A 22,366-nucleotide genomic window follows, 5' to 3' on the forward strand; every position below is an offset into this window, starting at 1 on the left:
CACGGTGGCTTTGGTCAATGTGCCTCAAAGGTGATTCCTGACATTTGCAGATCACTGACTGTGGCTTATTTAAAGTAACAATCAGAGAAGGGTGACAATGAGGCACTGAAGGGCCCTGCAGATGAAACAGCAGCAGTGTGGATGTGACAACTCAGCCAGAACCACTGGGGCTGCTGCACTGCTCTGCTCAGCCTCCTTCTCTCAGTTTGGACCTTCAGGTGCCAGGAGATCCTCCCAGGATGAGCAGCTGTGCTGGCAAGCTGACAAGAGGACCTGGCAAGTTATAAACTTATCAGTCCAAGTTCAGAGAGTTTGCAGCAGATTTGAGAAACTCTTTGCTAAATAGAGCAGATGATATACCCTGCCAAAATTTTTCTTGTTTCCTTTTACCCAAGGAAATCCCCAATTCATCAGCAGGGGCAGAGCGCGACACCACAAATTTCCACCTGAACTTTTGTCACCTGTGATGTGAGAGTTCAAACCCTTAGGTCTGCCCAGCAATTCCTATAATGGAGAAGCTCTTCCACGTAAATGGGAAGCTGCACAACAGGAACTGACTGCTCCCAGCAGAAAGAGGTCAGAATCACATTCCCACAGCACTGGGGTCCTGCTCATTGCAGTGCTCACAACAAGCTGACAAGGAGGTGAACAGTGACACATGAAGTTCACATGCCATCATCACCCAGGGAAGTGCAGAACATCGGCTACAAAGAACTACAGGACTTCATTTCACTCAGCAAGGGAGTGATAGCTCCAAACACATCTGATTGCAGTGACTTACAAAGAGAGGCACTGGCAAAACGTGATCCTAATTCTGCTTGCACAAGGAGGAGTTGCTGCTACCCACAAAGGGCATCCTGGCACTGTAACAGCTGTAAGAAGGGTTAGCTTGATACACAGCAGCTAGTAAGAAAAGGCAAATTCAATGCTGGGAATTATTAAGAAAGAAATAATAAAACATAATTATACCAGAGCGAACTGGAAGATGCAGTTTTTCATTCCATGTCACATTCCCAGAGGGAAACAAGCATGGAAGCAGGATTTCACTTCATGAGTGTCACTCCCCTGCATATCAGTAACTATGGCACTCTCTGAAGCAGATCAGAGCCATGGCTGGCAAGCACATTTCACTTGAATATGTATTCAGAAGTTGTAACTGAGGGAACAAGTAGGATAATGAGATTATTTCCAAAACAAGTGGATAATCACCAGGTATGACGCATCTCTGCATTTTAAGGGCAATGATTATTTTATAGCTTGGATGGAATGCTGCCTCAGATCCATTCCAACAGATATCCAAACCGTGCACCTGAAACAACTGAGGCTGCCCAAGCAACTGGGAACAGCAGGTGCCTGCTCAATAAAGACTTAATACAGAAGCAATTAAGAAAAAGAGCCAAGCAGGCTGTTTTCCTTCTGCTCTTGCACAGGTAGGACTGGTCCTGCTGCCAAGTTCTGCTTCCAGCTCCTTCCACGAGGTGGGTTCAAGTACCAGCAGCCCATGGCCAGTAACTGAGACCTCAAACCAGAAATCTGGGAGCACATCCATTTACTAATGGGTGGTACCTGCTAGAGAAGTCTTTTTTTTTTTTTTTTCCACATTGACCATACAGGGAATTTGAATCCGGAATAGATAATCCTTAGATTTCAAGCCCTGATCTGTTTCAAACTGAATGTCACTGCTCAGCCACTCCTGCCACAGGAACAGACAGCTAAGAGGTGAGTTTACAGTCCATGAGCTCTCCCATGGAGGCTGTGTAGAGGCATTTGGGGCGCTTGCTGGCAGTGCAATTCACTCCATGGTCACTGGATGTTCCCACAGGACAGCAGTGTGACACTCACCCCAGGGACTGCCTCAGCAGAGCCTTCAGACCTATCCCACCTATCCCATAATGGAACTGGAGCTCCCATGCTGGAAATGCATCTCATGCACAAGGAAGCATCTACCGACCACCCTGAGAAATTAATTCATGAACTGTTCTCTGTACAAAGCCATCCAGTTTGCTGATAAATGGCCAGTGGTGCAAACCATGAGTAATAACAAATAAATTATCCACTGCTCTCTAACAGAGGCCCAGGTCAACACTGAAACTGGAACAGCTCCTCGTAAGGAACACTAATTGAAAAACAATACTAATGAGGCAATAAGTGCCATTACTAAATCCACCCTGTTGTCATCATTAGGCAAGTCAACATTCCTGTTCTGTGCTAATTAGGTCAGATAGCAGAAGCTCAGAAAGATGAACATTAACCAAGTGTATCTGGAGCATTCCAGAGACAGCCAGAAGGGATTTCTGAGTACTCATTGCCTATGGAATTTTGGAATCCCCTTAACAAGTCATTCTGGCTAGATCAAGATAACATTGGTTTAATCCTTTCCCTCACTCTCTCTAGCAAAGCACAAAGCACTTCATCAAGGAGTTTCCAGCTGAGGCCAAATCAGCAAGTTTGCCCTGTTTTGCTCATGCAGTAATGCTGATTTTCTGTCCTCCCTGATAGACAGGGGACAACTTTCCCTCACAGGTGATTCTGGTCCTCATTTGAAGCCACTCTATTTCAGTGCTACAAGGGTGAAATTTAGATTCTCCAGCCTTTTTCTTTTAACAGGCACTAGGGGCATTAAAGTATCTTGTTGGGCCAATATCACACTGACTTGTGCTAAATTTGCCAAGTAAATTCCCATGGCTTGTAACTACTGGAATGACACCTGCCAGAATAAATCCACACCTGGTTCGTGCCTGCCATGATTACCCATACCTGAAGTTTGTTAGCTACCAAAAATATCCTTGTTTATCCCAGAAGAAATCCAGGATGGTTGCAGTCGACTGACCCAAAAGGCCCACACTGAGAGCTGAACTAAGTGCCCTCTGGACACCTTGTGCATGTCAAGGCATCACACAAAAATAAAAAAAAAAACAAAACAAAACCAAAATTCTTTGTTTTCTCTCTGCTGGAGCTGGGTTGATGACAGGAGTCAAATTCAAGTGGTTGTTTTTTATTCCATAGTTCTACAGAATACTCCTTTCACTAGGGTTGTCACAGTGTACATGAGAAACATTTTTCAGTCACTCAAAACATGCCCTTTGTAGTTCTTGGGGGTTTTGTTTGGTTTTTGTAATTTTTAGAAAGTGAATAATCATGTCAGGGACAAATTAAAAGGGATGAGTATGGCTGATCACACTTCCATCAAATGACAGGAGTCAAAAACTTCAATGCATTAATCTGTAAACATTTCCCCAACAACTGCAGGAAGGAGATGCAGCTGAAGAAGAGTTGGGTACCTACTTGGTTAAACCACCAACCCCATCATTTGTACCAAAGACCATCTTGACCATGTATCAACAACTCTTTGACAGTCAGCATGCTGAATTCAAATATTTCAACTTCTCAAATAAAGAAATGAAATTAATCTAAAAATATTTTAATGTAGCAAGCTTGGCTATAGAACCAGTGCAACATAAAGAGGACATCCATTGTATAACCAACTTCACTGCTTAACAGAGTAAGCTACAGATGCAACAGATTCACAAAAAGTTATTTGGTTAAATTAAATACTGAAGTTAGAATCATGCTGTTGGTAATTCTGGTTTTACAGTACCAATGCTTAAGTTGGCTGAGTTAGTTTGACTGTAAGTAAAATGCAAGTTTACAGAGAAACAAAATAATTTAGTGTAATATCCTGTATTCTGTTCCATGCTCAGTCACAATGATAATGTCTTCAACAGATAAACAACATTTCAGCATTATGTAAATAATGCCAAATTTACAACATAATACAGTGCTTAACAAACAGATTCCTCAGGCATGGGGGCAGTGGTGACAATGCTAAACAGGACTAGAAGCATCCAAGCCCTACTCAGTGCATACACAGTGGACCACACTGACAGGAATGCTTTACCTTTTGATGGAATTGTCACTCTAGGAGTTTGTGTCCCAAACATAATGCAATGGAAAAGGAATGTTAAACCCTTGCCTCAGACATGAAGCAAAAGCACTACATGTTATTTACAAACCTGAAGCAGTAAAACCACTTTAAGACCAGAGAAAAACTGTGACCACTTGACAGAGATGGCAGAGCTTGGTTGCTGTACTGTGTGAACCAGGATGGTAATGAAGTTGTAAACAAATTTAACCAAATTAGGTTAATGCATCTATTCTTAACTCAAGAATATTGCCATTTCAGCAGACAGTGATTTTTAAAGCTAAGGACACTATCAGAGGTTTTATTTTTGTTTAAAGCCAAGAGTTTAAAAACCTGGAAGATGGCAAATTATTTTTGTTCCTTATTAGCCTTCATTAACTTCTCCACAGCACACTTCAACAAAATTGTCAAACCCCCTGATTTTATCTAATTCTGCTCCAACTTAAGCAGCTGGTAGCAAAGTTGAAGCAGACACTACCAACACCTGAAAATCCCTTTCAGAGAGCTTGGTTTACACCACTGGGGATGAATTCAGATTGCTGGCATTGCTTTACATTGAACACAAAACACTGAAGCATTTAGGTCTTACTTGGAAAAGAAACACTTCCTCAAAATTAAACAGGCTTTGCAAATATGCAAAGAAAGACATAGGAAAATCATATTTGAATCTCTCAATCCCAGCAGTGTCAAACTCATTCTTCCTCCCCACCCTCCAACTAAATCACATTGCCAAAGTGGCTGGTGGGACACTGATGGAGTTAAATCCTCTGACATAAAGCCCGCATACAAAACAAAAAGAAACTTTGTCCCTGCCGCATCTATTTATTTCTTTTTTTCTTGCATTTTGTCATGAACCCATACAAGCATGAAAGGAGTTGTGTTGGTATTTTGTCTTGTTTTTTAAAACAGGCATAAGAGTTGTGCCAGACAAAACTGAAAAAACTTTTATTTCACTTCAGAAAGATTTTTTTTATATTACCAACTTATTTCTCTTCATAACTAAAGGTGATAAAAAATAAATCCATAATAATGAAAAAAAACCCCAAACCCTGTAATCAAACTGCTTTTTCAAGTATGTTTCTCCCCTCATGAAAGAGCTGCATTAGCCATACTGCTGATTAAAACCTACATCACAATGAGCAGACTTAGCCCCTAGGCCCAGATCCCCTGGAGATGGGCTCAGCTGGATCTCCAGGACACAAAACTGGAGGCAGGAGGCAGATGGGTACATGCACACTTGACATCACTCCTGAAATCCCTGATTCTGACTACACCCACTGTCACAGCTCCATCACATCCCCCCAGCAGGAGAAATGGCACAGGAGCCACACAGTGATGTTGGACAGGTACCGTTGCTCAGCCCAGTGCAAATCTTGTGCTGATGGAGATGCACTTTGCAGAGCTACCAGACTGCAGAGTTTTGCTCACAATGTTCTTACAGAGCACAACATAAACTACATCCTGGTATTTTGTTCAGTCTGGAATTCTCATCTTCATCTATTGCAATTACGGAATCATAGAATCACAGAATAGTCTGAGTTGGAAGGGACAAGGATCATCCAGTCCAACGAAATATCAGTGAGGGAGATTCTACAAGAGTTGGTCCCTGCATTAAACACTTAATACACGTGAAAAATAACTGGGGACAATCTTCCAAGTCACTATTAGTGATGGTGATAGGTTCAACTTTCCTTCCTTCCTCCTTATTTTCACTTCCTATTAATGCAAGAGAAAAGTGCAACTTTGCAGCATGTTTGTTCACATCAAGTTTTTCCTCAAGAACACATTTTGCAGTAACAAAACATGGTCTATAAAGTCGAAAAGTGCACAAGCTGAAGGCACAGAGTACAAACACATAGGAAAACAGATTTCAAAATACCAAGTAACAAAAAAAGAGATAAAAGAAAAATCTGGAATTCAAAACTCCCTGACAGAAGATACATTTATATGGGACCAACTCTTGAAAGGTGACAGGTTTTAAACTAACAAACAAATACTGCAAAATAATGAAACTTTATTCTTATTATTTAAGTAGAAGCTCCAGAAAATAACTTGAAGTTTAAAATCTAATACACTGACATGTTAACTAGTTTTAAGAATGTCCTTAATAGTAAGAAAAGAGTGCAAAAAGGATTCTTCCATTCTAATGCTTTTGGAAGCTGCTGATTTTGGCTGCCCATTCCCACTTTGAAAGAATTGTTTTTCAAGGTGCATTCCTCACAAAGGTCACAGAAGAAGAGCCTGTTGATAGACCAGACCAAGGAATTTGTCTTTCAAAGTCATTCCAACTGTAGCAGCAACTGACATTTTAAAATATAAAGAAGAAAGTCCAAAACTCTTCTTTGAGGCATAGTTTGTGTCAGAGCTTGAGTATCAGCAGTTGCCAAAGGAGGCTCCAGATATCACCTGTGCTCCTCCAGTGTCTGTTCTGGCTAGGAATAGAAGCTGATCCAGTATATTCACTATCTGTATCCCCTGGAGCTTGCACAAGCTGATGAGCCATCTGAAATTACAGAAAAAGTTAAGAAATTCTCTCATGTTAAACTTCCACGTTAAATCCCCCAAAACACAGCAGTGTCTGCAAAACATTCACACAGAAATGTCCACTCAGTCTTTTCAGTCTGCACTAAGAGTTCATCATAAAACAGTGACATTTTATGGCAGGGAATAAAGTGAACATACTCAGCTGAAAGCACATGAGGAAACTTGGTGGCAAGAGGGCCATAAAATGAGGAGAAGTTAACAACAGTACCAGAACAGATTCCATTCCGCTCCACATCCAAGCAGTTTTTATTATTTCTTGGCATGGGAAAGGTTACATTGCAGACAGCTGTTCCATGTGGAGATGCAGCCTCTGACACCTCTCCCCACCCTGAGAACCCAGAATTCCAGCAGGAGCTGTCTGGCCAAGCTGTGAGGGCAGGGCTGGATCTGTACTTACTGTAAGTTAACTCTTCTCCAGCTCTCTTGCGTGACTGGTCACCTCTGTGGGAGAAGGTAAAGAAAGATGTTTTCAGGATAACCTCAAGTAAAGATCTCCCTGATCTTCTGGACCTTCAAAGGTCCCTATCAACCCCAAACATCCTGTGATCTTCAAAACAACACTGAAACATTTTAGCACAATCAGCAGCTTCTAGAGATTTAGGAAAAAAATGCAAACATAGTAATACTACTACTACTACTACTACTCAATTTATTGAAAGTGTAAGCTATATTTCATAGATTTAATCAGCTCATCCTTTTGCTACAGACAGTAGGCTTCTCTCAGAGGATAATTTTTTACAAAATGAAGATGAGAAAAAAAATGTTCATATGCAGTTGGAACTTAAAACATGCATAAAATTTTTTCCTCACTTTGAACTCCTCAACCAAACTTCACAGAACTACATGAAAAAATTCTGCATCTGTCAGTCTGAAAAGACACTCCTGAATCTTAAAGACTCTAAGCAAGTCTGAGCTGACAACACTTGCTCTTTAAGCAGAAGATTTTAGCACTTAATGGTGTTGATCAGCTGTTGTTCTTCAACTAGAAGCTGATGTGCAATTACACCTCACGGTGCTGTGTTCCCCATGGTTATTGCTTTCAATCTTACTAATTCTGTAGGTGGCTGATAACAGTTCTGCTTACACGTGCATTTCACCAGTTTCACACTGCTTAGAGAACCAAACGTGACATTTCAAGTACTAACAGTCTATACCCACAAAACCAACTGGTTTGAAAAATGTTTTTCTTTAGTTAGCTGAAAATGAGAGATTTGGCTGTCAAGTTCTTTGGCTGGTTCTAGAAGGATGAGAGACTGTAGGAAAGGCTGGGAAGGGTACTAAGGGACACTAACCATTGCAAGGCAAAATTTATTTCAAAAAACCAGTTGGGTTTGTGGATATAGACTGTTAGTACTTGAAATGTCACATTTAGTTCTCTAAGCAATGTGAAACTGGTGAAATGTACTTGTAAGCAGAACTATTATCAGCCACCTACAGAATTAGTAAGACTGAAAGTCTGACAACACCAAATTGTTCCCTTTTCTGTTTTGCTCTGTACATTACATTCTTTTGTCAGCATTACAAGCCTACTCAGTTACAGAGTCTCACACTTCTATTTCTTGGGCCAAATGCACTGCTTTTCTCAGCCCAAGATCTAATGGTTTTATTATGATGCTGATCTCTCAAAAAATTCTTTTCCTCAACAGGCAGCCTTTACAAGGAAAGAGTCTGCACCACATCATTTGCATTTGGGTCAATGGTACAGCTCTGCAGCTCAATAATTTACCAAGCTGTGAAAAGAGAGATGACCTTTGAGGAAAACCTTGGGGTATGAAATCCAGAAATACATCCAGTACTAAACATATCCACATCTAGGGGATGCTCAAACTACAGGGCCAGACTCAGCATTGCACAGGTAACAGAAAAAATAAAGATATTTTCTCTTTATGAAGAAATGAACCTCTTGGGAGTAGAGCATGAGGGTTCCCCAGCCTGATCTTATATTGTGAGTGTACTGCAGAAATGGTGAAAGTGCCATGCCTCTGTCTGGGCAGAAAAATAGAAGAGTACAGAGCAACAGGCACTGCCCAGAGGGAACAATTTACAGTATGAACATTTTCTGCTGTGTTTTTTACTGTTTGTTCCTCTCCCTTTTCCCCCTCCCTGATTCAACACTCAGATGGGAAATGTCTATTTAAAATGAACACCTTGCCTGTATAAATAACTCTGAAAGCAGAGTAAGGAGAAAACTGACATTTCCAGAAGCCTCATGAATAAAAGAGAGCTTACAGAAAATAAACAGCCAAATTAAAGGTTAAAGTTGAACAGAACCATGATCATGCAGCAGAAGCAGAACCAAAACCCAGGGATGCAAGAACTGCAAGCAACCTGATCAAAAAATGTCAAGCCTTACATTATCTACTTTTTAGATACCATCTGTAGGGCTGTTAGTGCTCAAAAGACATTGAAAATAAGGCCATATTTCAGATACTGAATTGTGAAGGTTCTGCATTAACTCTTAAATTATTTCGTCAGTGTTTTTAGGAGTATCCATTGTTAATCATTTCAGCGCTGTCCTGCACAATCACTACTAAAGATTAATAATTATTACCTAGTAAATCCATTCTGAATAAGCTCTCTTTGAAGTTTCTGGTCTTGAGCAGCATATTCCTGAAGCTCAGATTCCACAGCAGGGGGTAGAATATTTGGGATGAATTTAGAAAATAAAGCTGGTGCCATCTGTACCCATTCTGCAAGAAGAGAGAAAGCAATAACAAAATATATGGAAGAGATATTTTGTGACATTTTTACTGTTTGACATACGTAACTTTATTTTGAATACATATTAGGATCTTGAATTTAAAAAAAAAGGAAAAGAAAACCCCCCAAATCCAAAGAAATCATGCCTTAAAGCAGAACAAATAATGAGACTGTTGAAATCAGATGTTTACATGTAGATAGAAGAAGTACTATTTTTCTCAACCTCATCATCAAACTGAAATTCAGTTCTTGCTGCATCTCACAGGACCTGCTGAGTCCCTGGACACTCTTAAGGACAGGCAACTGATATCAGCAAACTCACTTGGATAATTAGGTAATGATTGTAACACTGCACTCCAGGAAATCTATCCCTAAAATATACCCTTCTCTCTCCTGAGCCTTATTTCTAAAAATCACAGTAGTATCATCATACAACTCTACTCCTTGATCTCCATTTCAAAGGAATTCATGCATTTCTCTCACTAATCTTCCAAAGCTTACACAAACACATCTTTAATGTTCATAATATAAGTCTAACCTGTACTAGTTCAGCTTCAGGACAGAAATGTGATTTAATTTCACTACACTGAACACTGTTTTACAGGAGCAAGACAATTTACCTTGAAGTTGCTTCAAGGCTTTAAGACTAAGCAAGGGATGAAAATTGGGTTTACAGCAACTATATAGCAAGTTCTGAGAAAAATAAATAGCCCTCAACTATTTCTGCAGCCAGACTCCCCACAGGCTGTAGGAGCTACCTGAAATTTGATCTTTACTTAGAAAAAAGGTTTTTAATTCACTAAGGAACATGACAGGTTTTTATACAATTCCCATAATCCTGCAAACCAACTGAGGGAGCACTTGACCCACTAATCCAGAGCAGTGGTAGAGACTTTAAAAAGGACTGGCCCCAGTACTAAGGTGGGATTAAAAGAGTTTGGAAATGTGACAGCTGTTAGGAACTTTCAACCTGAGGAGGAAACAAAGGAAGAGAATGAGAAGGGAAGCCCCTGGCTACCAGCCAGGGCACTCAGACACCCCCAGGCTGCTCCAACCCCACAGCACCTTCCCCTGGCCCCAGTTACCTGCTCAGCAGTCCCACCAGACACCAATGGAGCAACCCCATAGGGAAAGTGAGCAGCACTGCCTCAAGAGGAACCCCTGCTCTGACTGATTCAGAATTCATCCCCCATCACCAACTAGGATCACCAAAGAACAGACTTATACACCAAGAAGTCTATCCTGGGCTCTTCAACTACTCAAAATCTGGTTTGTCCCATGGTACCAACCCAAAGCCGTGTCTGCTGTGCTGTGGACAGCAAGACAGGGATCATCTGAAATGGAAAACTGTGAAATCACAAGTCCATCACCTACAATATGAAGTGTGGTCAAAGAACAACCACACTGAATTGCTTTTAAAAGAGTAATACTTTTATACTTATGTATATACCCTTCCTATCTTTGGTCCTGAACATTTTCTAAAACTGAAATTAGCATTGTCTTAAAATTGATGGAAGTATGTTCATTTTGCTGATGTAAAAATAATCTTTGTTTACAGAAAGTGCATTTTGTACACGTATAGTCCACTATATTCCTGGTTTGTACACATGCTAAATATTGCACTAAAGCTTTTTTTAAGGGATTTCCATTCTCATTTCTATTTCCACAAATGGGGACTGCAAAAATAGACTGAAGCTCAGGCACAATCCTCTCAGGCACGCCACAGTAAGAAACTGTCAGTACTGTAAAAGGAAGGGAAACTACCATTTATTTATGGATATTGTGAACACTTCCTAATTCCAATAACTTCTCAAATACAGGGTGAGGCTCTCCTCAGTTCTCCAAAACTTGGAAGACTCTTCTACAAAACTGATTAAAGTCTGCAACACCATTTTCCTTTCAATACAATTGTTACAGCATACAATGCCACAATGTATTCACAAGTTAAATTAAGCTCTTCCATTAAATATTACCAACAAAACAATGGCTTCATAAGAGAAACAGACAATCATTCACCTTATGCCAAAGAGGTTGTTTGAAGAGTGACTCTCAACACAACTTTCACCATTTCAATACTTCTAAATTTCCACCATGACTGACCCATTAACATCCTTCTTTCCTTATTTCTACAGAAAAGGAATGGATCTTCCCTTCATCTCCAGAACAGAGGGACTGGGTTGGTTTTTTTTTAAAGTATTTGGTATTCACACAGTACCTTGCCCAGGTGAGAGACAGTCAACAAGAACCAGGGTGGAACTGATGTATTATGATGCACAAAACACAACAGACTGATTGTTAACTGTGCGTTAGTTAAGAGAGCAGACATATTTTGGCAAACAAATCACAATCACAGGACGAGATCAGCACAAACATTTTTCCTTTTTACCTGGTCGTAGTGTATACAGGCCTTTCACAATATTTGCCATGGTTGAAGGAGTTATTTGAAACGGTGTTGACTGAGCTTCCAAAAGTAAAGCTGAAACAAAATTAACACAATCAGCAACTTGTCCAAGCAAGAAATACAGGTTCTTACACATAGATTCTTTTAATCAAAAATATACACTAATGGCACTTTTTTTGGCACCTGATGTCCTCCCAAAGAAAACAGCCACATATCTGATTTCAAACTTATTCTCAAGAGAATAAAATATCACCTTTAGATAGAAGTATCCTGCTCAAACTATGTAGAGTGAAAATGTGTCATAACTTCTTTTTCGCTCATTGGAGGTAGCAGAGGTTCAGCAAAAACAAGCAGGTGATGGCTTTAAGTATTCAGACATAGAACTGAAGCAAACTCATACCAAGTGTGTCAAACACCTGTAGATCCACAAATCTTTACAGCATTTAGAATCCTGCACACAAAACTAAGATGGATTGAAAGTCTATGCACTTGTGTAGTGCAAAAATTGTAAACATCCAGAAAGAAAAGTTGTTCTTTTAAACACAAGTTAATAACTGCACCTTCCTCTTGAGGGAAAACCTGCCAATAGCACATTCACTGTTTATGTTGTGATGTGCAGGTTTTTATCCTTATTTGGATTTATATTAACTTTGTACATACATCTGAATTACAGAAACACACACAAGAGGAAATTAAGGAAGTGTAAACCAACCTGCTACATCTTGATTTTTATTTCTCTACCACGCAGGTGAGCACCTTTCTGTGCCCACCCCAGGAGGAGAAATGACTCTTACAATTCTACCCAAGGGACATGTCTCTTGGGCATCCATTGGAGAAGCTCTGCTTTGTAAGCTTCAGAGCATCTCTAGTTCTGGCTTCAGCATCTGCCACTACAACACTTAAATAAAAAGAAAAATCTTCAGTAGCATGTTTTTTCTTCTCTTTCTGAAATTATTTAAGTGGCTCATGTCATAGGGAAATGAAAAGAAAATATTTTTTTTAACCTTCAAGTAATCAAAGTTGTTATATTTTACTGTTACAGATGAATTTGTTTTACAAAGAGCCATCTTAAAAGTGCTTGCTCATTTCAGCAGAAGCCTTGAGAGTATGAGAGCCTGTGATTTGTTCTGTAATGACATATTTACAGCCCCTTTCCTAAAGGTTTGTCAAACAGCCTCTTGGCAGCCAAGAAAGTTGGAAATCACAGAATTAAAATGGGCATAGTGCTTTATGTGACAGTAATGCACAATCCAAACAATGTGTGTGCATATAGAAATATTTCTGTCTTTAATTAGACTGTGGCCACTTCAGCCTAAGCATCACCAAAAGATTTGCAGAGTATCCAAAGAACTGTGAATTTGTTCTTCATATGCAGACATTAAATTATGCAAAACAAATTAATTAAAAAATCTTCATTACTGCAGCTTCAGAAATTAACATTTCTTATCTTGCTTTCTGCAGATGCACACATCACCTGCTACAAAGCAGATTTAAATCACTCACTCCTGATTTACAATCAATAAATACAATCATGACAGTATTATGTTCAACAAGATAACAAAGTAATGCCATGTATTTCCTGATTGTCATTAAAAAAATTAAACAATATCCAGTTCAATAAGCAGCATCAACAGTATGAACTAATACAGTATGAACTAACCCAGCTTGTCCAAAAGCTGAACATCAAGCCTCAAAAAATGAATGGCACTGCTATAGGATTTGTGTTTTCAGAATGATTTCCATAAGAGCAAACAAGACACCTCTCTGGATAGAAGCAAAAGATCTCAATGTAAATTTAAAGACAAAGTTGTAAACTAATATGCAAAGACGCAAAACTTCTTTGTACATGAATTCATCTTCAGGTTTGCAATGAAACAAACTTAGACATTCATTCAACCCTGCATTACTTCTTGAGAGGCTCACTCAAGGAATAGAAACAGCTCTGCCAGACAGGCTGAAATTATCTCTTGTTATTTTACAATCTTACAAAACACTAACAAATACTAAGGCTTTGACTCTTGCTTTATTAGAATAATTAATCAGAGTATACAACACAGATATTGCACAGACTCCTTGTACCCACTCCCAGAACTGCATCTGCAGCATTTACAAAGATAGAGGAGGGAGAGGCAAAATAAAACTGAACCTCAGCTGAATGAGGGTGGTAATGGCATCATACCATCTGACCACCTCCACAGTGCTCACAAATTAACACCAGATTCTACAGACTACATAACTAACATGCAAACAAGTTAATTAACCTGGAAAGAATCTGGAAAATAACTCCTGGCAGAATCAAAGAAGAGAAGTATGGGTTCCCATGATGAAAAGTATTAAATGCAGAAAGATACAAAATGCTTTGAAATATTCTTGAACACAATACCCAAAATGGCCTCAAGGATTCTTGAGAAACAGTGAATGAACAGTATTGGAGTGAGGTGTGAACCTGCAACACTTCAGGTACTCTGCAGTAACCAAGTGACCCCAATGCTGCACAGCAGCACTGGAGAACCACGGCCCTTGGTGAACATTTAAGCCACTTCCTAATTACAGTGAGGCACCTGGGGCAACATCCAGGAGCCCAGTAATTCCAGGAGTAGCAGATGATATCTCAACAAGCTGGAATTCACTTGTTCATAACTCAAGACTGACTTGCAGAAACTAGGGTTTAGCTGTTCTAAAAAGCTTTTTCTATCCTTCAACAGTCCCTTGAAAATAGATTTATTTTACTTACTGAAGATATAATTTTTCTGGCAGAACAGCTAAACCTCCGCAACAAAGGCTTTTTTCCTCCCTCTGTAGTAATCTAACAGAATTTCTAAGTAAGCTATTTTCACAAATCATACCTAGGTGTGACTTAGGCAGATGTGTTCAAAGTTGTAACTACTCAACAATGCACCTTAAAAAAATTAGAAACCATATTCCCACTAAAAGCAACCCCAGCAGCTTCCACACCAAGGCACTAGTCAGCTGTGCTCTCCAGTCTCCAACAGCAGCAGAACCCATTGCTTAACATAAACAGATGCTGGAATCTTTGTCCTGCTGTACAAACTGTGCTTTTCAGGACTTAATTCCACTGTGTGTGCAATGTCTGTATTATTGTGCAGAGTGACAACTTCAGTACTTCCAGGGAACTGAGCCCTTACAAAAGTGCAGAGCATTTCTGCCTTCTTCTGTAGATCCCATGGAGTGAAATCTGTAGTAGGATAAATTACCTTTCCCTCAGCCAAACTGTTCAGGGTCCATCTGACCACACAAACATTTCCACTTCACTGTGATAAAATCCCATTCACCCTGAAGATGGTTCCTTTATCCCAGTCCATGCAAAGCACTGGACTGAACCCCAGTGCCAACAGCAATTAACCAGGGAGGGAACTGCCACAGCTGCCAGGCAAAATGCAGCTGGAAAGGTCTTCTTGTTGCCATTTTGTGCTGTGGCTTTCTGTAGGGTGGTCAGGTTTTGTGTTTGTTTTTTATTGTTGCTATTTGGCATTTCTGGTTTGTTTTTTGTTTGTTTGTTTTTTACCTGCTGCCTATTTTATTATTAAACTGTCTGACGCAACTTGATCATATATTACCTTTTCACTTCTTCAGTTCCTCCATATTAACTACGGATCTAGAACTTCAAAAGCCTTTTGAATGAAAACTGACATTCTCTTTGGCTTAACCCTCACATTTGCAGTTATATCAAACTCCTCATGATCCAGGGATTTTATCTTCCTTTAAACAGAACTAAAAATAAATTTTTACTAACTTAGATTCGTTGTAAGTTTGTAATGAATTAAAGTGTAGATCAGAAAAAAAAACATTAAAAAATTTTATTACTATGCATTTTCCACCAGGCATTTAATAAAGCCACAGCTTACTTAAAATATTCATTACACAGACCAAAAGCTTTATTGAGTACATAGTAAAAATGCAACAAAATAAAAATTCCGAGTCTTAATCACATGGAAAATATTCAGTGCTGTAAAAAAAATAAATATGAAAAACAAAGCTATAAATGTAGAGATATATGCTTTTGGACTTGTGTAATTGGAAAATAGGGTGGTATTTTCACATTTACAATTTTATGAGGTCTTATTGAAACTGGAATATTATTCCTATTTCTTTGCCAAGGAGCTAGATTAACCATGGTGGGCATTACCTGAGACTGTATTTTCCAACTTAATTTGAGGTGCTGCAACTCAATCAACATGAAACAAGGAAAATAAGAAACGTAGCTGCAAGTTTTTAAAATGGCCTAGAGTTCTTTCTTTCTTTCATGAAAGGTTTAGTTCAGAGACAAAATTTGCATGTAGATTGTTATTTAAAGAATTTGAATGTGTTCTACAATACTTGGTAACAACCCAGACTGCTTCCAGTATTGTTACAACACAATTACTTAGTCCTTAGCTGTCAAATTACAGCTGTGACTTCAATATTAGTGATGGGCCCCTTAAACAGCTGAGCATGTAAATATTGATTATTCCATCAGATCTACAGAGCACAGAGGGTATAAAACATTAGCAGCTACAAAAGCTCTCTTAGTTAGTCCTGCAGAGTGTAAAGGTGTCTGCTGAGGTCTAAGAAAAGGGTGACATTCATGTGACAAGAGTTTTGAAGGAATGGTTGACTTTCCTGCAACAGCAGCATCCCAGCACACTCCCCTTCACTGGAAAAGAAGTGGAACAATACTGCAGCTGATTTTCACTATCAGTTATCTGTGTTTATCAATATTTGGAAGGAAAGAAGGAAGGAGAACACTGAAGGTTAGAATTGGAAACTTGAAATGATTAAACTCTCTGCCAACATAAAGTAAGTTAGAAATTAAATAATGAAATTCACAATCCTGTACATGTATAAAATTCTTCTATAATTATTTTTAATAAAGAACTTCAGAATAATTGCATCCCTTCCCTACATCTCAAAAAAAGGACTTTTTATCCTACAGAATCCTCTTACCCCCAAATCAATTACTGTCAGAAGCAGCAACCTCAACACCTTCATAGCTGAGGAAAAGAGTACATTAGCTTTTCGGTTCAGAGGAATTCTAACAGAAATCACCCTGGTTTAGTCTGGCACAAACCCACTGGTATTAACTGGTATTTTCTCCTAGTTTTCCACTACCTTTCTTCATTTTTAAGGTCCTGAGGAAGAAATCTGATTTCATTTTAACCTATCCTGACACATATGCTAATTCTAAGGACAGAGTTACTCCACAGGCCAGTCATTCTGCTTTTTTTAATATTTATTTTTTAAAGAAATCTCCCTTTTTTTCTGTCTCAAACTTAAAAGCAAGAAATACAGTTTATGACCATGGCAGAGTAGAGTTGTGCAGATTTTCTTCTCATACTAACTTTTCAGAGTTTAAGGAGAAAGCAAAGCAGTGTCTAGAGGCTAACATCCAATATATTGCAGAAAGAAAGCGCCTCAGTAATCAAAAAAGACATTTTTAAAACACATTGCTTCTGTCATCACAGTAGCCACCCTGAATCCCAAACCAAAAAGAATAATGATTTCAAACTCCTGAGGGCAGGTTCTATATGAAAGCTTTAGTTCAGATTAGAAATGTGATTTTGAAGCAAATTCACTGATCATCCCCACACTGCAGCTCCTTGGTTGGTATGACAGAGCTGTCTTGGAGCATATTACTTTAATTCCTTTTGGGCAAGATTCAACCAGATGTGCTCAAACTGCTACTCCCTGGCACTCTGTCCAAAGGAGTAGACATGAACAAGGAGGAAATAAAACTCTTCAAAAAGGAAGGGAGAGGTCAACACTGGGTCCTCAATACCAGCAGGGAGGCAATTTCATACCTGCTCCCTTTACACCACCCCACTTACTGATGCAGACATAGCCTAAATCATGCAATGAAACCCCAGCTCTTCCTGCAGGGCCCAAACCTTTCAGATAAAAGCTCGTGGTTCTGCTGCACCAAACCTACAATGATGCTCCAGGCACTGCTGTCAAAAGCAGCTCAGGACAGACATTCAAGAACAAGATCATTTTCCTTCTGAAACAGTCATTAAATGTGACAAGGAAATGAGAAGCACAAAGAACAACTTCTTCAATGTCAGCAGCGTACAGAAAGGCTGGGGGCAATGCTCTCTGCAAGAAGCTGAGACACCAGGAGAGTGTTTTCTCCCCTTGTCAGGCGTTTTCTCTGCAGTTTGTGCATCAAGGCAGTAATAGGTTGCTTCTCATGTGCAGATTGTTTGAGACAGGTGACAAAATTGAGGAGGAGGGAAGAAATGCCACCTCAAACAGAGGGAATGTCAATTCAATCCATCTTTTTCTTGTCTATCTGTGCCAAAGGGTGAGGCAAGGGGAGTGAATAAAAGCACACATCAAAACAAACGCTGTGGTCTCTGTTGTAGCTGTAGAGTGAACTTGGCATCAATCACAATCCTTCTCTCAGCCTTTTGCACTGCTCCTCTCAAACAGAGTTCTGTATCCACAAACAAAAGCTGGACATGGCACTCATTAATGAAAGGCATTCTGTCAAAGCAGCACACAGCTGAAGAGATGAGGAGGATCCCTTGCTTCACTGACATCAACAGGCTTTGGGAGGTCAGCACAGCAAAACACAGCTGCTAAATACACAGGGCTGGGTGCCCACAGAGCAACAAACACCCCTACTGAGGCACTGCACAGCAACAGGAGAATCCCTGCTCAGGCAACATCCTCCCTGCTGCATTCATCAGCTTCTAAAAGATACAAATAGATTCATTCTCTATAATTTTGCATTGCATTTCTACCTGCTGAATCAAAAAGCTGGACAATTTCATTGTTAAATAGCTGTTAATGTTCGAGTTAACTTTTCTGGTACTTTTTAGAAAGTAGCAATGCATTGGAAATATCTTTCCTGCTTTTATAAAGAAAAAAGCTTTTCCAATATAAATAGCCCTTTTACTGAACTTTAATACACCTCCAACAAAAAAAAAAAAAAAAAAAATGGAACAACAAGATCTCTTCCCCTCATCTGACTCCAAGTGACCTAACTAGAAAGAAACAAAGCTGTCATATACAAAGATCTTCAGAGAAAAGACTTCCTCTGTAACTAACGAGAAACTGAAAACACAATGAAGTGGGCTGTGAGTGGTCTCTCTCCTCCTGACTTTCTTCAAAGAACTTTTTCTTGGAGACCATGAGAAAAACTTCTACTTTGGCAAACATATGTGATGTATTTTTACACTGGGTTTTAGCTCTGAACTCACACAGGCATTGACATAAAGACTTATATTCTGCAACTGCCCACATGCCTTTAGAATCCACACACAGTAACCACTCTGTGTGCTCAGGCTTCAGTGGCTAATTCTGTAATTACCCCAGGCAACAAGAACAAAATCAGAAGGGCTGCACAAAGCTATTTTCCCTCTGATAAAATTCACCTGACTACCACCCAGTTGAATAACTACTGTACAAAAGTGCTGGCAAAAAAGGTTTTTTTGGGAAGAACCAACTTATACTGAATGATCTGCACCAGCACACTGCTCTTTCAGGAGTAAAAAACACTTCTTGAACTCAAACCAGGAACATGTAAGGCAATAAACAGCCCTACACACACAGATATAAATGGCTGAAGTACTACAGCAAAGAATTAGGAGAAGGAAGGAGAGGAAGGACTGTCCTCTAAAACAGCTTTCACCTCTATGACCAGCTTAACTTTCTGTTGCCTTTTTTTTAGTATGGGAACATCATCAACCTCCCAGAGCAGGATTACAGTCTAGCATTCACCTTCCTTTCTTCAGTTTTCAGGAAGAGAACAGGAATACTTGCAAATTCTTGTAATTCAAACCCAAGTGATCTCTCCACCAAGGAGACACAACACTATGCTTTTAATGGCTTTTCCTCTTTTGTTAGATTCAAAAGCAAGCTTGGTTTGGGCACTGATCTGCCAATATTCAAAAGGAGAAGAATGGCAGTGGCTTGGAAATACTCTGCCATTGAATTTTACCTACTGCAAGTACCAGAAGTAGAGAGTTTCAGGAGCTGCTATTCACATTCACACAGCAATTGCCATTTTTCTAGACAAGAATAAACAGGCAGGATGTTTCCAGGGCACAGAGATTACACTGCAGGACTATCAGAAGAGACAGTGGCTGCATAAGGAGAAAATAAATCTATTTCTGAGTTTTTCTGCTTACAAGTCAACTCATGCAGGACTGTAGCAGGAACAAAAACAACATTCTCCACCACCCCTTTCCCTAGTGACATGGGGATATTATCTGCACCTTCTCCCCCTCCCACACTCACTTCTGAAGCTGCCTGTAAATAAGATGCTGTATCTTTGCTTGTTACATTCAGTTAAGCAGTTCTGCACACAGCAACTTCTCCCAAGCCATTGAATGCAGCAGTCTTATCAGCAAGAGCCAGCTTTGGCTTTGTAAAGAAAATAATCAGGTTATATTCACTTAGTTCAAATGTACCCACTTTAATTTGAAGAGCACTGACTTGATGAATGTGTGAGTGTAAAAGTGTTTCACAAACAGCTGTGTTCGTGGATCTGTGTATTGTGGGTTTTTATTATGTATTTACTTTAACTAATGAGAAGTCCTCCAGATAGTCAAGTGCTTAAAAAAAATCATCTATCAAACCCCAAATGGAACCAAATTGGTACAGGAAAAATTTGCCAAAGTAGTGTTCACTTAGGCAGTATTTCCTCTGTAAGTAATGAATTGACACCTTGATCACTCCAATTTTTGCAACCAAGTGCTCAGAGAAGTGCTCCCAGCACAGAGATAGGCGTTGATCTCACACCTCCCTGCCTCCCAGCAGCCAGAACAGGAATGAGGGGATTTAGCCTGGGGGAATCTGAGTGAGACCCAATGCCAAGGAAGAGACTGGGCCTGCACTGCTCTTCTGGCTTCTCCCCCTTCTCTTTCTTAAGTAGAGCAGGACTTTTTTCAGAAATCAAATGAACCTGAAATGTACTTACAGTCCTTCCTGAACACAGCTTCAAATAGAAATGCCAGCTTCCAGGCTCTGAGAGAACGACAAGGTACTATAAACAAAACCCACTTTGTACAAACATAGCAACAAATTTCAGGAGAGAGAGCAGATGTTACTCTGACCCTCCAAGTCTAGATCACAAATGGATTAAACCAATTTTGTAATTTGATTTTATTTTCAAACAGAGGGAAGGCATGCTTCCTCTCACTGAAGTGGCAGTTGCAGCATCTCTTTAAAAAACAGCCCCAGGATTCCATTTCTCCATACCAATCACAACTTCCTTTACTTTAACTTCCAAAGTATCCCCCTTCACATCTGTACTTTTTTCCTCTCACAATAGAGAAACATTTTTTTTTGCTGAACCAAATCTGTATCAAGTATCAGCAAAGAGCACTACACACTGACATTGAGCAGTAAAATAAGTAACAAACACTGACTTGCATTCTATTTTCATTGAGCCCTTACACTTCCAAAAAGCAAGGTACTACTCATCTATTTTGGTTTGAATTTCAGGAAGCTAGAAAAACAGCTGAGAAAGGCAGAAAAAAATACAATACTAGAAGTTTTTCAGCACATCTGCAGTACTACATCATGTACAATGTATCTTCAATTATTTCCCAAGAACCTGTTAGCAAATTTCAAATTTTATTTAGGCATACTTTAACTCAATTTATAGATCCTCTTATCCAAGATTTAATTAAATCAGATCACAGCTAGGAGTTCATGCCTGTCAGTATTTATCATCTTATTTAGGAGGGAGATAAAACCCAAATAACTTAGCTTTAATAAACCGATGGTTAGACTGAAATGAACCCAAGGAAATGAACCTCTTGCCCATTAAACAAGAGACTTCATACACAGCAACACAGACAGCTTACCTTTATTTTTCTTTTTTTTTTTCATTTTACTTCTGCATTTAACAGAGCTGGAGAAAAGTATTTCTGATTCCACACACACACACACAACACCATGGGTCTTTTCCTTTCAACAGCTCATCTGCAATTTCTATTTGATTCTGCTATTATCACTGCAGAAAGTTAATTACTTAGCAACAACACATCTGACATCACCTTTCTCAGAGGTTTATCCACTGTTACACCTTTTCCTTGCCACTGGAAAAAAACCTCTTTGCCTGAAAAATGCAAACATTTTAACACAATTATCAGCTAAATTTTCCATTATCTTGTTGCAGCAATCATCTTACCAGGTTTCATACCAGTCATTCTCTTTAGCACAAAATAAAACATGAGGCCCATGGCTGGGCATTTCTCATTGTTCTGCTATTTTTAAGGTGATGTGATCTGCTCCTAGTGTCACTTTTCCAGATGGCAAGAACAAGACTTCATCAGAGCTGATGATCTCCCATCCCTGTAGGGTGCCAGGCTCCCTGACCTTGTAGCCACCCTGGTCACCCACCCCTCAGCCAGGAATTCCCCTCTCAGTGAGCCTGAAACAACAGCCAAGCTCCTTTCCCCCAGCCCTTGCCTGGAAAGAGCAGGGCATTGCTGCCCAAGCAAAGACAAAAGCAGCAGTGAACTCCACGGCCGCTGCTCCAGCGCTTGGCTAGTTGCCCTTCTGAGGGGCCAGGCAGGCCAGGAGCAGCTCCCTGTGCTCACACAAACCCTCCCAGGGGTGGCAGGTTTAACACAAACACTGTGGCTCACCACAGGAGTCACACTTCACCTTCAGTGCTCCTGTGGCTGTCACTTGCAGCACATTACATTTGCATTAACCCATTATCCCAAGAGAGAAACTGCTGGCAGCATTCTGCAGCTCACCACCCACAGCATTACTCCAGCACATCATGGCAGTAACCACAGAGGTAGCACAGTTCTTTGACCACACCACCTCCTTAATGACACCTG

General features: G+C 39.8%; 1 protein-coding gene across 2 annotated transcripts in view; it reads right to left on the bottom strand.

The window, feature by feature from the left end:
* Positions 1–5,919: 5,919 nt before the first annotated feature.
* Positions 5,920–22,366, bottom strand: part of CACUL1 (CDK2 associated cullin domain 1) — a 41,326-nt gene continuing 24,879 nt past the window's right edge. For both annotated transcript variants that reach the window (XM_030950999.1, XM_030950998.1), the window contains 4 exons: positions 11,553–11,642; positions 9,018–9,156; positions 6,864–6,907; positions 5,920–6,425 (listed from right to left, as the gene is read on the bottom strand). In XM_030950999.1, the coding sequence (XP_030806859.1) occupies positions 6,385–6,425; positions 6,864–6,907; positions 9,018–9,156; positions 11,553–11,642 (314 nt within the window). In that variant the 3' untranslated portion in view covers positions 5,920–6,384. The remainder of the gene's footprint in view (positions 6,426–6,863; positions 6,908–9,017; positions 9,157–11,552; positions 11,643–22,366) is intronic.

The sequence above is a fragment of the Camarhynchus parvulus genome, chromosome 6 (assembly GCF_901933205.1).
Source record: "Camarhynchus parvulus chromosome 6, STF_HiC, whole genome shotgun sequence".
In the NCBI taxonomy this organism is placed as follows: domain Eukaryota; kingdom Metazoa; phylum Chordata; class Aves; order Passeriformes; family Thraupidae; genus Camarhynchus; species Camarhynchus parvulus.